This window comes from Hemitrygon akajei, chromosome 5, assembly GCF_048418815.1.
Source record: "Hemitrygon akajei chromosome 5, sHemAka1.3, whole genome shotgun sequence".
NCBI classification, from domain to species: domain Eukaryota; kingdom Metazoa; phylum Chordata; class Chondrichthyes; order Myliobatiformes; family Dasyatidae; genus Hemitrygon; species Hemitrygon akajei.
Window position 1 is genome coordinate 44,240,073 of NC_133128.1, and position 15,347 is coordinate 44,255,419.

Consider the following 15,347-nt stretch of genomic DNA (forward strand, 5'->3'; position numbering starts at 1 on the left):
TAGGAGCAACTGGTCGAGGCTTGCTGGTTCAATGGGTGAACAAGGGCTTTGAATGAGAGCTGGTTTTAAATAGGCTGTAGGTAATGAGTTGGAAATGAATGACAGGTAACTCCTGTCATTGGTGGAGACTGGGAGATGCCTGCCTGTGCAGACCTGACTAGCACTGTTGGATGTAGAGTCAGAGTCAATGATATGAGGAGGAATGTTGCAACCACATTTTATCATGCAAGGTGCAACAAAAAATACTGGGAAAGTAACCAGATAATCTTGGGAGATTGCAATTTGGAGGTCTAGTAAATCTAAGAGACACAGCATGAATGGTAGGGTCCTAGCCAATTTTGATGAACTGGACCTTAGAGTACAAGTTCATAGATCTTTATAAGTACAGGTAGATTCTGGATGTCAGGCTTCATTAGCTGGGGCATAGAATATAACACAAGGCATGTCATGGTACCACCTTATAAAACTTTGGTTAGGTCACAGCTGGAATTTTGCATGCAGGTATACTCACCACACTACCAGAAAGATGAGAATCTCCTTTGCACTGAAATGGTGTAGATGAGGTTTACTAGAATGTTGCTAAGTTAAAATGTTTCATTTCTGATTAGAGATAATATGCTGTTCTGTTTTACCTGGAGTAGTGGACGTTTGAGGGGGTGTAACTTGGCAGAAGTATAAAAATTATGATAGATAGTAGGAAGATTTCCCTGAGAGCAATGGTGTCTGTAATCAGGGGGCACAGGTTACTGTAAGGGATCTGAGAAAGAACTTTTTTCACCCAGAATACAGTTGAAATCTGGAACACACTTCCTTAGTGTGGGGAGGGAAGGAGGAACGTTCACAACATTTAGGAAGTATCTGATATGCACTTGAATCGTCCAGGTACAGAATTCTATAGACCAGGTGTTGGTAAATTGGTTAATATATATGGCTACTTGGCGGTTGGCATGGGTATTATGAGCTGAAGGAGTTGTTCCTGTGCTATTTAGCTCTACGATTCTAATCTGTTCTAATGATTTAACTGAGAAATTGAGGACAACACAGTGAAGGAATAAAGGATGTTACTATTTTTCAGAAAAGTGTAACACTACCTGAAAAGACACATCCCTGTTGGAATAACTCTCTGCTCTTTGTTTAAAATGTTTTGTAGCTTTTGAGCCCAAGTTATGCTTGCCTGGGGATGGTATGGATCTACAAATGCAATAGGAGCAACACGTTTCTATATGGCACACTGGTGAAAAGTTTGATTTAAAAGCCATAGCACCATTTCATTTGCAGTTTTGGGAAGTCATCATGCATTTCAGAGTTTACCTTCTCCACTATTTTTTTCCTGGATTATGTAGCAGCTCCTTTAAGCTCTGATATTCCTTATGGAAGCTATACCTTTGATTCCAAACAGTACATCCTCTACAGGATAAATTCCTGCAGGAGCACTTCTATGAGTACAGAACACATTGCTATCTTTTTAGACATGTTTTTGGAGATAAATTAGTTACTTCTGTGAGGGTTGTGAGAACAACTTACCATTTAAGTGGTATATATTTTCCTCCAAACACTACGCCCAAATGTAAGCTTTGTAATTGGGAGTCGGGGCGGGGGGTAAAATCACTCAGACCATAAGACCCTAAAGATTCTCTACCTTCAAAATATTGTTATTAAATCTCCATCATTATGTACTCAACACAAACTTGTCAGCAGAATGAAACAATGGTAAAGTAATATTTTCTTAATATTATAGGCCCTAAACATTGACTGTACTTCTTCCTATAGATGCTGCCTGACCTGCTGCATTCTACCAGCATTTTGTGTGTGTTGCTTGAATTTCCAGCATCTGCAGATTTCCTCGTGTTTGCGTAAAGTAATATTTTTTCTTTTTTTCCCAATTATTAATCACTTGTTTTTCTATTATGTTTCTTTAAGTAGTTTTAGAACTAAAATTTCATATTAGCAGATAGTATTACATACATTGAGTTTTACTTCCTGAAGCAGTTTTCCCTTTCTTTGGTTTCTCAGAAATGGTTACAGGTTCTGCAGGTACTTCAGATGGAGTTATTTGTAATTTCTGGGCTTCTAGCTCCTTAGCTGCCATTTCCTCTTGATACTTGACTTCCTCTTCTTCCACCCAGTCTGAGATTAATGGAGCAACATACTCCAAATAATATCTGGGGATAGAATAAAATAAAATTAAAATCATATCCTATTTTGGATGAGCTTCATTTAAACTGTTTTAAATTCCTGTTTATTCTCATCTCTAACGTACCCCTCAAAATTAAATAATAAAATTTTCAATGCTGTCCATGAAATACAGATTTTAGCTTAACCATTCCTGCAACATTTCTGTCTAATTTTTAATATCTTTATTTTTCTCTTTCAGGGTTCTTTTGAAGACCCTGACCTGGAGTTACACGCTGACTTCAGTTCTTTGCGAGAATGGAACTCGTTGTCGGGGTTTCAGGACCGGCCGTTGTTCGGCACACCAAAGGTTTGGCCTGAGAGTCCGGCTCGAATTCGGAAGCATAAGATCTCGGGGCTCTAGAGATGGGTCGATCGAGCGTCGGTGTCATGACAGGAGATTCGTGTGTCGTCGGAAGAGTCAGGATATCTGTTGTGGCCCGAAGATCTGGGATTTTTGCGATTTTCGGGCACAGAACTCGAAAAGAGCGACGTAACAGACTTTTTAACATTGTAAAGTAGTGAGTTATTTGTTATGTCTCCCCACTCGCTGGGAAAACAGAGACACCTTTTTCTCCCTTATCAGGCAGAGAGAGAATCTGCGGTATGTTGAATGCCGGGTGTAACGTGAAGTCTTTGGGGTAACTGCAAGTCTGTGTCTTTGCTATTGCTTTGCTCATGCTTGTGTACAGGTATCCCTCGCTTTACGCCACTTCGCTTTTACAAAAGACCTACATTAGTAACACACACAAAATGCTGGTGGAACGCAGCAGGCCAGGCAGCATCTATAAGGAGAAGCTCTGTTGACGTTTCGGGCCGAGACCCTTCATCAGGACTAACCGAAAGGAAAGATAGTAAGAGATTTGAAAGTAGGAGGGGGAGGGGGAAAATGCGAAATGGTAGGAGAAGACTGGAGGGGGTGGGGTGAAGCTGAAAGCCTGAAAGGTGATTGGCAAAAGGGATACAGAGCTACTTTCAAATCTCTTACTATCTTTCCTTTCAGTTAGTCCTGATGAAGGGTCTCAGCCCGAAACATTGACGGTGCTTCTCCCTATCGATGCTGGCTGGCCTGCTGCGTTCCACCAGCATTTTGTGTGTGTTGCTTTAATTTCCAGCATCTGCAGATTTCCTTGTACCTACATTAGTAACCTGTTTTCGTATTACAAAGAGGATTTTCGCTTTTACGAAAATTTTTCCCATATAAATTAATGGTTCTTCACTTCATGCCATTTCAGCTTAAGAAAGGTTTCATAGGAACACCCTACCTTTGTAAAGGGGGAGATACCTGTACTTGGTGATGCTTCTTTTTTTTTGCCTGTGGGGGGGGGGGGGGAGAGAGGGGAGACTGTTGCTCACTGTTGCTTTTGCTTTAGGGACTTTGTTTAAGTTTATCTGTCATTCATTCTTTGGGGCATTTCTCTGTTTTTGTGGATGTTTGCCAAGAAAAAGCATTTCAGGATATATATTGTATACATTTCTTCTGACATTAAATTGGACCTTTGAACCTTTAATTTGATTCCTGCATTTGCAATGTGGATAGTGGTGGGAGGCAGAAGTGAATACTGTAGTCTAGCTGAAATACAAAGGTCTATTCAGGTAAAGTAGAACCAGTAGCAACACTATACAAAATGAAGACCAAACAAATGCTGCCAAAGGCCTGGTGCAAGACAGACAACTCAAGAACTTCACCTTTCAGAATCAGGAACACAATTCTTCAAGGGGACCCACTAAGGAGCAGAAAGTTAGTACTAAGCTAAATGTAATTTTCAGCAACCATATCCCTTGAATCCCTTTAAAGAAACATGTTGCAGAAGAGAACTGGGAATGTGATTGCAACAAATATTATCCAACTCAAACACATTGGGAATTGAAGGTTAATGGGATGGAAATTAAACATTATGAATCAATTATATATGCATAAATTAAGTCTAATGAGTCTTAATCATTGACTACTACATGAGTTGTCAATGATTAGCACACCAAGACCACATTAAACAACCAGCCCTATGCTAGATCATGTATTTTCCGAGCATCTGCAGAGATCACTCAAACTGGTAATAGGCCTGTCAGAGAACATAAAACATAGAACTACTGACCACAGGAGCCCTTTTGCCTGTGACGTTGTGCCAAATTAAGCTAATGACACCTAATCCCCTCTACCTACGCATGGTCCATATCTGTCCATTCTCTACATATTCATGTGCCTATCAAAGAGCCCACAAAATGCTGGTGGAACGCAGCAGGCCAGGCTACTTCAGAGAAAACTGCAAAAGTTGGTCCAATATCCATATAGCACATACCCTCTAATCCACACAACATCCTGGTAAAACTCTTCTGCATCCTTTCCAAAACTTCCATATCCTTTGTTAAAATCTCTTTGAAAGCTTTCCATTCTTCCTTAACTGTTCTACCATATAGTCTATGTTTGCAGTCTATATTAGCTGGCTCCTCCCTCATCCCATTGTAGTCTCTTTATTCAGGCATAATATCAGTGTATTATGCCTAAACATAATGGAGAAGCAGTCCCTACATTAGATTCATCCCTACAATTGTTCATATGGATCTCCCAGCATAAATAATGGGGAACTGGCAAAATTTTACACCCTGTACATGGGCTGTCTGAAAATCTGCATTGTCATCTAAAAAGGCAATGTAAATTTGCAGGTAGACTGGAAAAATCAGGTTGTGAATGGAATTTGTAGAGTGCTTGCAAAATGGCTTTTTAATGCAAATTGTGACTGAGTTCACAAGAGAAAAGGCAACTTTGGATTTGGTACTGTGTAAGGAACTACAAAGTTTGTAGATTTGATTAGAACAGTTATGGAACAATGGAAGACTTTCAAAGAGATTTTTCACAGAGTTCAACAAAAGTATATTGCAGTTCGAAGTAAGGACATTAGAATGGGGAAAGCCAGTTTTGGATCACTAAGGAAATCAAAAAAAAGCTAATGCATAACAAGATGCCAAAAATAGTGGTAAGCTGGAAGACTGGGAAAACTCTAAAAAGCAACAAAGCATCTCCAAGCAAGCAATAGGGAAAGAGAAAATAGATTATTAAAGTAAACTAGTGCAAAATATAAAAAAAGATTGTAAAAGTTTTTATAATTTATAAAGCAGAAAAGGATTACTAATGAGAAATTAGGTTTCTTGGAAGACAAGGGGGGAATTAATATTGGGTAATGAGGAAATGGCAAAGGCCTTGAACAACTATTTTGTGCCAGCATTTACGATGAAGGTTACATCTAACATCAAGGTGAGGACCTTGATACAATCACTGTCACTAAAGAGATAGTGATGAGCAAACTTATGGGCTTAAAGGTAGACAAGCCCCCTGGTCCTGATCTGATGCATCCCAGGGTACTGAAATAAATAGCTTAACATTATACATTATAACTTACTGTTTATGATAATTTAACAAAGTTCTCCGGACTCTGGTCAGGTCCTGGGAGATTGGAAGACAGTGAATGCCATGCCACTATTTCAGAAAGGATGTAGGCAAAAGTGGAGTAACTGTAGGCCAATTAGTTTAATGTGTATATTTGGGAAAATGCTTGAAACTATCATTAAGGAAGGAATAGCAAGGCATCTGAATCAAGGTGTTCCATCAGGCCGACACAGTATGGATTCATGAAGGGGACATCCTGTTTGACAAACCTACTGGAGTTATTTGAGAATATAATGAGTGCAGTGGATAGAAAGGAACGCGTAGATATTGTATACTTGGATTTCCATAAGATGTTTAATAAGGTGTTCATAAAAGATTTTCTATAAGATACTGTAAGGATGCATGGAGTTGGAAGTAGTATATTAGTACAGATAAAGGATTGGTTAACCAATAAGGCAGAGAGTTGGTATAAATGTTTGTTTCTCTGGTTGACAGTCAGTGGTAAGCAGAGTGCCACAAGGTTTGGTGCTGGGCCCACAACCAGTCATGATATATATTAATGATTAGAAGACTAACTAAGTGTAGTATATCTAAGTTTGTTGATGTAAATAAGTTGAGTTAAAAAACTAATTGTACAAAGGTTTCAGAAGCTGCAGAGAAATACAGATAGGTTAAGTGATTGGGCAAAGATGCAGCAGATGGAGTACAACATTAGTAAATGTGAGGTCATCCACCTTGGAAGGAAAAATAAAAGATCAGATTATTATTACTTAAATTGTAAAAGATTGCAGCATGCTGTAGTGCAGAGAGACTTGGGCGTGCTTGTGCATGAATTACAAAAGGTTGTTTTGCAGGTGCAGTAGACTATCAAGAAGGCAAATGGAATGTTGGCCTTCATTGCTAGAGGGAAAGAATTTAAGAGCAGGGAGGTTATGCTGTAACTGTACAGGGTAGTGGTGAGGCTGCACCTGGAGTATTGCATACATTTCTGGCTTCTTTTCGCAAGGAAGGATATACCGACTCTGGAGCCGATACAGAGGAGGTTCAATGGGTTGATTCCAGAGATGAAGAGGTTAGCCTTTGAGGAGAGATCGAGTCACCTGGGAATATAATCACTGGAATTCAGAAGAATGAGAGGGGGGTCATAGAAACAGAAAATTATGAAAGAGATGAATAAGATCGAGGCACGAAAATTGTTTACCAATGGTAAGTGAACCTAGGATTAGGGCAATAGATTTAGGATGGAGATAAGGAGAAACTGCTTTTCCCAGAGAGTAGTAATTCTGTGGAATTCTCTACTCAGGGAAGCAGTAGATGCTACTTAATTAAATATATTTAAGACACAGATCAATGTTTGCATTACTGGGAAATTAAGGGTTATTGGGAAAAGGCAGGTAGTTGGAGCTGAGCCCATGACAGGATCACCCATAACCCTGCATAATGGTGGAGCAGGCTCGACGGGCCAGATGGTCTACACTTGCTCCTATTTCTTATGCGTTTATCTTCTTATTAATTTTAAATGGAGGCAATAGCTGCATAGTATTGAGATAAGCACACACAAAATGCTTTAAATTTATTTAAAATATTTTAAGGTATTCCAAATGCTCCACATTTTGATTATTTTAGTATGTCTTGAATATTTCTGACATCAGTAACATCAACTTTTTAATCCCCCATCTTCACTGCTGGCTTTAGCTGCCAAATCGTTTCAGCTGTAACACGCACCAAATGCTGGAGGAGCTGAGCAGGTCAGGCAGAATCTATGGAGAGGAATAAATAGTTGACATTTCAGACCAAGACCCTTCATCAGTCCTGTTTATTCCTCTTGGTAGATGCTCTGACCTGACAAGTTCCTCCTTCATTTTGTGTGTTTTGCTCAGGTTTTTAGCATTTTTAGCATTGCAGAAACTCCTGTATTTATGAACCACTTTCAGTTTTTTTTTGAGTAGGGTTTGCTCTCCCCTTTAACCTGTTCCCTATCCAAATCATTTCTTTACAATCAAGGAAACCTGTCACCATGCTGAGTCCTGCTGGGAGAATTGCATGAAGCAAGTTTGAATCTGTCACTATTGATCTCAAATTCTGAGCTATTAATATTCTAAATGAGACTGTTTCCAGCTTCACCTTTTCCCCAGCTTCAGCTGAATATTTCAGCTTTGCCTGAATGCCTGTTTGTAACAATTTTTAAAAATCAATTATCAAATACATGGTATGTTGGACCATGCAAAATTAGGTTACCATACAGAATTAATAGAATAGATACACTAGATGATCAGCATTTCTGCCCGATTCCATGTAATTTATGTGCCACACAACAAGATTGGTTGGCATAATTTCACAATCTGCACTTTGATAAGCTTTCTTAATAGGATATTTGCTAATGCATAAAAATTTCCGGCCTGATTTGAAACCATACAGGATACACTGCTGTTCACGAAGTCTGTATAGGTAAAAAAAAACATTATTCTATCCAAAGCTTCTGTTTAATACATCTTTGATCTGTTAAAAAAACTTTAATACCCAGCACATTTCAGCTAATCAGAAAATTAATCTGTGGGAATACACACCTGAACCCAACATCAGAGTGCAGGGCTGTTTTCCAAGATTGCTTACATTGGCGTTGTTCATTCATGGGATTATGTAAAACCAGAAGTGTGGAGTTGTCCTGCCTGTGATAGTATGTATCCACACATCTATAAAATGGCACAGCTTCCTGAAGAACCTAAAAATAAACACACTCATGCTGATGTTGATAAAAGTAGAAACAATGACAGTGAAAGTTTATATAAATTAGTCTTATGATCCGTAAGTTTGTAGATGACACAAAAAACTCAGCAGAGTAATGAATAGCGAGAAGGTTTGTCTAAAAATTTGGCAGGATATAGATCAATGTGGGCAGAGAAAGGGCAGATGGGGATAAGTGTAAGGTTGCAATTTGGGAGATCAAATTTAAGAAGAAAATATACTGTAGATGGTAAGACCCTTACCAACATTTATGTACAAAGGGAGCTTCGGATGAAATTCAATTGCTTCCTGAAAGTGACAATACAATTGGATAGGGTAGTAAAGAAGTGTTCTTGTCCTTATAAGTCAGAGAATTGAATATGAAAGTCAGCAAGTCATGTTACAACTGCATAAAACTTTAGTTAGTATACATTTGGAATACTGTGTACAGCTCTCCTTGCTACATAATAGGAATGATGTTGAAGCTGTGGAAAAGGTGTAGAATAGATTCTAAGTTCAAAGTAAATTTATTATCCAAGTACATATACAACCATGAGATTCATTTTCTTGTGGGTATACTCAATAAACCTATTGAATAATACCATAGTAGACAGATAGTAATCAAGATGTTGCCTGGTTCAGGACAAACTTAGATTGTTTTCTCTGGATTGTAGGAAGCTAAGGGGTAATCTGATAAAAGAACATAAAATTATGAGAAGCATTGATGGGGTAGATAGTCTTTTTCACAGGATGAAATTGTCAAACACTAAGATAAGAGTTTGAATGTTTAAAGGAGATTTATATGCAAGATTTTTTTAATACAGTGAGTTGCATATAACTGGACTTTGCAGGATAGATGGTGGAATCAGATGCAATAACAATATTTAATAGGCATTTAGACAGACATATGAATAGACAAGGAAACAAAGGGATGTAGATGATGTGCGGTTTACATTGCCATCAAGGTCAGCATACACAACAATGACTGAAAGGCTGTTCTATGTCCTAAATGATGCCAAGTATCCACAGTTTTGATTTTTGTACAGAACATAAAAATTCTCTCTTCATTCAATGTCAATGCTAATCTTTATTTTATATGCAAGTTGACATTCTCCCAAATAGCCATACAACTGCTAAGTTTATACTATAAGTATCAAAGGATACCAAGGTATACTCTCAAGTTGTAGAAAGGCAAAAATACATAACTAATTAATGCCATGAGTAGTTTTGAAGTCTATGTCATATAATGTATTACTAGTGTTCACAGTATGTATTAGTTATGCATTTTTAAGATGTACCATGAATTCCTTGATAAACATCGTGATCTACTTTAGTTAGAAAGAGCAAGATTACATAATATTTAGGTCTTCTCATCAAAACAAAAAATGATTTTTAATAATAGTGTGGATGACATAGGACATTTTAAAAGACTTTTACATTTAAATAATTTTTCAGTATTCAAATAGTCACCAACACAGCATCAATAATTTCTATGCTGAACTTGGAAGATATTAAAAAAAATACAAGGGTCTAAAAGTGGGAATCTGAAACAGGGTATGTAGTTCTTTGAATTAGTGAACAGAATTGGTGTGGTGAGGAGGGCTGTGGTTTGTGGAATTCACCTCTGCGTCAACTTCTTTAATTACTGTGAAAAATATTGTAGAATAGCTCAAAACAATTTCTGTCCAAAAACTTCACTCAAGTAAGGATGTGGAAGCTTAGTACTTGTAAATTTACTTCCTTCCAGTTCATTAAGATCATCGCCTTAAATGGAGTGAAGTCCCTGCTATTTGATATGGAAAAAAAGATTAAAACAAAGGAGAATCAGTGAATATTGTGTACTTTGATTTTCAGAAGGCCTTTGACAAGTTAAGAGCCCATGGTATTCAGGCTTCACAAAGAGCTTACTAATGTCCACGTCTCACCCTTTTATAGATATTCCTTTTGCCCTATCCATTTACCCTCATCTCTACAATTTAAAATTAGCTTGTGCTTTACTTCTCTCATTCCTAGTTCTGATAAAGGGCCTTCCACCTTAAATATTAACTTTGCTTCTCTTGCCACAAATGTGGCCTAACAGTGTTTCTAACATTTTCAGTTTTTAACTTAAAATATGTTCCTTTTTATTCTTCATTGACAAATGGACTTGCGCAATCAGTGATAAAATTATATACAGTAAACAATCCTTGTGCTGTCCAACTTACTTGAAATACAGTACTTCCATTGATCTCCTATATATTACTACATAAAATTACATCATGGATGAAATTTAAAAATTTTTATGTTTCACTTAAGTTTATATTACCTGTGACAGAACAATTGGATCATGCTGCTCAGCATAACACCATTCCATCAGTGATCGGAGCTGCAGTTTTGCTATCTCTTTTATATCAATCTTTAGAGTTTCAGCTTTATTCTAATGGGAATAAACACAATGTTTTGTTCTTCAAATTCTTTCTTGATTGATGCTAATTAAATTTTGAAAGTTAATTAGAATGTACAGTATACGTAGGATATAAATTGTCAGGTAAGTCCAAAGTCAATTACAAATATTTAAAGAGTGTCAACCAGAACCTGAATTGTTTTAAACACGTTGAGAACCACTGAATTACAACTAGATTTTGGTATTCAGATGTCATCACACTCTGGAGAACACCAATAGTTCTTCAAGAATCATTACTGCATTTGCCATCCAGCCACTTAAAAATCACGGGTGAAATTCTAGGTTTTGAATTCGGCTGCCAAGAAATGCTTAGCTGCTATTACCATGCCCCAACCCAAATGCTCCTACCAGGACAAGGTCAAAAATAAGATTGCATGGATCTAATTTAAATCAAACAAATGAAAAACAGCACTGAAAAACCAGATCATATCTGGACTTTTGAATCACAGAAGTCATTCAATGGTCTAGCTCTCTCGAGGCAGTCATTTCAAGGATTTCATACTGGAAAATGGTAGGTAATGTGCAGTCAATTTGCAAGATTTGTGCTAATAACAAGTGTGGCTTATGGAATAATTTGATGGTATTTAAAGAATACTGCTTTTAACATGCTTTAAGCTCAGAACTTTTAGTTCATACCTTTTCAGTTAAACTCTCTCTTCTACTTTGCTCCTCAGCCATTTCAGAAGCACCTACAACTTCCTCTGAAAATAAAATTAAAATCTGAGTTTATATCTTCGGACACTTTTTACAGGTCAATTTTACATGCATGAAAAGCTGGTGAGGTATGTTCAATATATTAACTGCGCATATTCAGAAATTTACATCATATTACCAAAAATCTTCCTGCCATTTCATGGTCAACACTAGCTTGATTTTCCAGCATTAGCAACAGCCTCAGTGGCACTGGGTAAATTGACTTTACGCTATTAAAATCAACTAATCAGTGACCTCTTAGAACAGAGGTAAGGAAGAATTTTTTTATGATGGTGGTGGCCAAGTCTGGTAGGTATATTTAAGGTGTAAGTTTATAGTTTCCTGGTTGATCAGGGCATCAAAGGATATGGGAAGAAGGCAGGTGTATGGGATTGAGTGGGATCCAGGATCAGCCATGATTGAATAGTGGAGCAGATTGATGGGCTGAACAGCCTAATTCTGCTCCTATTTCTTATGGTATTATGATCTTAATAGTGTTAATAATCTTAACTGCATTAAAGCAGTTAATAGGGAGAATACTTGGAAAATTATACGCAAATATAGCCAAGACTAAGATTTTGCTTAGAAAATTACTTCAAATTTTACAAAATATCTTAGGTTCCTTAAAATGACATTGATTTTGATATAATATTTATTTTTATGGGGAGCTTGAAGAAATGAAGTACAAATATAACAATTAATACCTGAACAAAGTGGTTCCTTACAGGACATGCTGCATTTCCTAGAATTTTGTCTAATAAACTTTAGAGGACATGTTTCTGATTCTTCTGAGACATTGGTCAATATGTACCCTGGAAGAAAAAAGTAAAAACTCAGCTATTGAATGCAAATCATTATTTCATTGTCAAGATTAACTCAGAGGAGCCAAACAGTATATGACATGAAGACAAATAAAAAATAAAAGCTGTTTATTGGTGCAGCTTGTTTTCCCCAAGGATTTTAATTTTAAACCTTTAGTAAATATTTCAAAAATACTAAAATACCTTTAAAGGTTTATATTTTCCTCCAGAAAGTATATGGGTTTTAACTGTCTGTGGTGGTGCTTGCAAAAATTGCAATGGAATGCTTGGCGAGGCTGAGGAGGGTGACTGGTCAGGATTATGATTGGTAACTTATGATTGTACACCTAGAATGTGGAAGAAAAGTTGCATCAGGGCCAGGAGCTTACTCTTTTCTTAATTCACAAGTGTGATATGAGCATTGCTGTGAGGCCAGCATTTAATGCTTGTTGCTAATTATTGCTGAGAACATGGTGGTGAGCTCTTTCTTGAACTTGTAGTGAATTGCAGGCCAGACAGCATCTATGGGAGGAGGTAATAACGATGTTTCGGGCTGAAACTCTTCATCAGGATTGAAGTAACATGGGATGGTCGAGGGGGGATAAGAAGTGGGGGGAGGGATAAAGTAGAGAGCTGGGAAGTGATAGGCTGGAGGGAAATGGGCTAGGGGGAAGGTGGCTAAGGGGAAGGCTGCTGAGTTCTGCCAGCATTTTGTGTGTTTTTTTATTCTTTCTTGAACTTGTCCATTTTTTTTTCCAGCAGATCAGGCAGCATCTATGAAGGGAAATGACCAGTTGAAGTTTTGGGGCAAGAGCCTTTACCTGGACCTGAAACATCAATGTTTTGCATATATTGTTGAAATATTAGCTTTCCCTTTCAAAAGTTTCATAATGAATGATAATAATGATTGGATCTTACAGGATGTTTGGATGTGTGGATGTTTGAAGGATTGTTTGGATAAAACGTCTCTCAAATGGAATGGCAGTATGTAACAAAGCAAGTCTGAGAGGGCAGTAGAGTTGTGGTTTGGAGCAAATCGCAAGACCTATTATGTCTCACAATTGCTCCAATTTTACGGTAACTCTAATAGAAATAAGTGCTTAGACAAGCAATGATTGGTTCATCCTCATCTCCTTCCTGACCCATATTTTCTTCACCCGAAGTCCCTTTGTCTACTTCAATACAAGATCTTTTCTGCTGCAGAATATTGTGTTGGATAAAGTACATTAATGCCATTCAAGGCATCCTCATTAGCAAATGTCAGTGGCTGGCATCAGGCCTATCTATCTAGCCAATGTGTGCCTCGTAACATATCAATAACTTGCTGAATATCACATCTAGTGGCCATCTAGCTTTTGTTGCTGAGACTTCCTCGTGTATTTTGAGCCACGTTTCAAACAGGTACTTTGATTACTATGCTTTCAGCCCAGTTCATGCTGACCAATGTGCCACGTTTCCTTGCATTTGGCTCAAATCAGAATCAGAATCAGCTTTATTATCACGGGCATGTGATATGAAATTTCTCAACTTAGCAGCAGCAGCAGCAGCTCAGTGCAATACATAATCTAGCAGAGAGAGAAAATAAAATAATAAATAAAACATAATAATAAATAAACAAGCAAATCAATTACATGTATTGAATAGATTTAAAAGAATGTGCAAAAACAGAAAAACTGTATATTAAAAAAGTGAGGCAGTGTCCAAAGCTTCAATGTCCATTTAGGAATCGGACGGCAGAGGGGAAGAAGCTGTTTCTGAATCACTGAGTGTGTGCCTTCAGGCTTCTGTATCTCCTACCTGATGGCAACAGTGAGAAAAGGGCATGCCCTGGGTGCTGGAGGTCCTTAATAATGGACGCTGCCTTTCTGAGATACCGCTCCCTAAAGATGTCCTGGGTACTTTGTAGGCTAGTACACAAGATGGAGCTGTCTAGATTTACAACCTTCTGCAGCTTCTTTCGGTCCTGTGCAGTAGTCCCTCCATACCAGACAGTGATGCAGCCTGTCAGAATGCTCTCCGTGGTACAACTATAGAAGTTTTTGAGTGTATTTGTTGACATGCCAAATCTCTTCAGATTCCTAATACAGTATAGCCGCTATCTTGCCTTCTTTATAATTACATCGATATGTTGGGATCAAGTTAGATCCTCAGAGATCTTGACACCAAGGAACTTGAAGCTGCTCACTCTCTCCACTTCTGATTCCTCTATGAGGATTGGTTTGTGTTTCTTCGACTTACCCTTCCTGAAATCCACAATCAGCTCTTTCGTCTTACTGACGTTGAGTGCCAGGTTGTTGTTGCGGCATCACTCCACTAGTTGGCATATCTCACTCCTGTACGCCCCCTCATCACCACCTGAGATTCTACCAACAATGGCTGTAGCATCAGCAAATTTATAGACAGTAGTATTTAGGCTATGCCCAGCTGCATGTCATGTGTATACAGAGAATAGAGCAGTGGGCTAAGCACACACCCCTGAGGTGCTCCAGTGCTGATTGTCAGTGAGGAGGGTATGTTATCACCAACCCACACAGATTGTGGTCCTCCGGTAGAAAGTTGAGGATTCAATTGCAGAGGGAGGTACAGAGGCCCAGGTTCTGCAGCTTCTCAATAGGATTGTGGGAATGATGGTATTAAATGCTGAGCTATAGTCGATGAACAGCATCCTGACATAGGTGTTTGTGTTGTCCAGGTGCTCTGATGCTGTGTGGAGAGCCATTGAGATTGCATCTGCCATTGACCTATTGTGGCAACAGGCAAATTGCAATGGGTCCAAGTCCTTGCTGAGGCAGGAGTTCAGTCTAGTCATAACCAACCTCTCAAAGCATTTCGTCACTGTCGATGTGAGTGCTACCAGGCGGTAATCATTCAGACAGCCCACATTATTCTTCTTAGGCACTGGTATGATTGTTGCCTTTTTGAAGCAAGTGGGAACTTCTGCCCATAGTAGTGTGAGATTGAAAATGTCCTTGAATTTTCCTGCTATTTGGTTGGCACAGGTTTTCAGAGCCTTACCAGGTACTTCATCAGGACCTTCTGCCTTGTGAGGGTTCACTCTCTTTAAAGACAGCCTAACATCGGCCTCTGAGACGGAGATCACAGGGTCATCAGGTGCAGCAGGGATCTTCAC

General features: G+C 38.3%; 1 protein-coding gene across 5 annotated transcripts in view; it reads right to left on the reverse strand.

The window, feature by feature from the left end:
- The window catches only part of spag17 (sperm associated antigen 17), a 319,678-nt gene that overhangs the window by 199,892 nt on the left and 104,439 nt on the right, over window positions 1-15,347 (reverse strand). For all 5 annotated transcript variants that reach the window (XM_073045385.1, XM_073045386.1, XM_073045384.1 and 2 more), the window contains 5 exons: window positions 12,122-12,229; window positions 11,361-11,425; window positions 10,587-10,697; window positions 8,125-8,279; window positions 1,966-2,162 (listed from right to left, as the gene is read on the reverse strand). In XM_073045385.1, the coding sequence (XP_072901486.1) occupies window positions 1,966-2,162; window positions 8,125-8,279; window positions 10,587-10,697; window positions 11,361-11,425; window positions 12,122-12,229 (636 nt within the window). The remainder of the gene's footprint in view (window positions 1-1,965; window positions 2,163-8,124; window positions 8,280-10,586; window positions 10,698-11,360; window positions 11,426-12,121; window positions 12,230-15,347) is intronic.